Here is a 1,264-nt window from a genome sequence, read left to right on the forward strand (position 1 = left end):
GTAACCCACATCCTATGGGGAGAATGAATGGTCACAGACCACCTTGATGTGCTGGTAACCCACATCCTATGGGGAGAATGAATGGTCACAGACCATTGGTGACTTGGATATACCCAATGATGGCGTTGGATGGCTCAATGGATGGCCCAAGAACTCAACTGATTGGCTATGGCATCCCAACTCATGGCCATGACATGTCAACCAATGGTAAAGAGAGCCCAGATTTACCTGGGGCACCCAAAAAATGGCCAGGAAACCTTAAATGATGAGGAGGGCACCCAAAAAATGGCCAGGAAACCTTAAATGATGAGGNGGGCACCCAAAAAATGGCCAGGAAACCTTAAATGATGAGGTGGGCACCCATCAATGGCCAGGAAACCTTAAATGATGAGGAGGGGGACCATGAATGTTGACCCAAGTACATTAAATGATGGCCAGGATGCTGCAAATGATGGTCTAGATAAGCTTAGATGATAGTTGGGTCATCACATTGATAGAGCACACAGGTGATGGCTACGGTACCCAAGTGGGGCTGGGGAGCACTAAAAATGGCCAGGACACCCCAAATAACAGCCTGGTGCACCTCGTTAATGGCCATAAATGGAGCTGGGCACCATAAATGATGGGCCAGAACAACCTAAAAATAGTGGTTGGGGCACCTCAATCATTGCTGGTTATGGAACACGATGACCAGGACACGGGGTTAATGACTTGGGTGCTCAACAAGTGGCCAGGACACCTCAATTCATATCTGGGCACCCCATTAGTGGCACCCCATTATTGACCGGGACACCTCAATTCATATCTGGGCACCCCATTATTGACCGGGACACCTCAATTCATATCTGGGCACCCCATAATTGACCAGGACACCTCAATTCATATCTGGGCACCCCATTACTGACCAGGACACCTCAATTCATATCTGGGCACCCCATTAGCGACCAGGACACCTCAGTTCATATCTGGGCACCCCATTAGTGGCCAGGACACCTCAGTTCATATCTGGGCACCCCATTAGGGCACCTCAATTCATATCTGGGCACCCCATAATTGACCAGGACACTTTAATTCATATCTGCGCACCCCATTAGCAACCAGGACACCTCAATTCATATCTGGGCACCCCATTAGCGACTAGGACGCCTCAATTCATATCTGGGCACCCTATTAGTGGCCAGGACACCTCAATTCATATCTGGGCACCCCATTAGGGCACTTCAATTCATATCTGGGCACCCCATTACTGACCGGGACACCTCTC

At 49.5% G+C, this 1,264-nt stretch overlaps 1 protein-coding gene across 2 annotated transcripts in view; it reads right to left on the reverse strand.

Annotated features, from left to right (window-relative positions):
- PNPLA6 (patatin like phospholipase domain containing 6) overlaps positions 1-1,264 on the reverse strand; it is a 34,126-nt gene that overhangs the window by 2,061 nt on the left and 30,801 nt on the right. Inside the window, exon 32 of one of the 2 annotated variants that reach the window (XM_032441839.1) lies at positions 43-66. The exons of the other annotated variant lie outside the window; for it this stretch is intronic. Coding sequence (XP_032297730.1) covers positions 43-66 — 24 coding nt within the window. The remainder of the gene's footprint in view (positions 1-42; positions 67-1,264) is intronic. 2 annotated transcript variants of the gene reach the window in all.

Source organism: Coturnix japonica, unplaced genomic scaffold, assembly GCF_001577835.2.
Source record: "Coturnix japonica isolate 7356 unplaced genomic scaffold, Coturnix japonica 2.1 chrUnrandom656, whole genome shotgun sequence".
NCBI classification, from domain to species: Eukaryota; Metazoa; Chordata; class Aves; order Galliformes; family Phasianidae; genus Coturnix; species Coturnix japonica.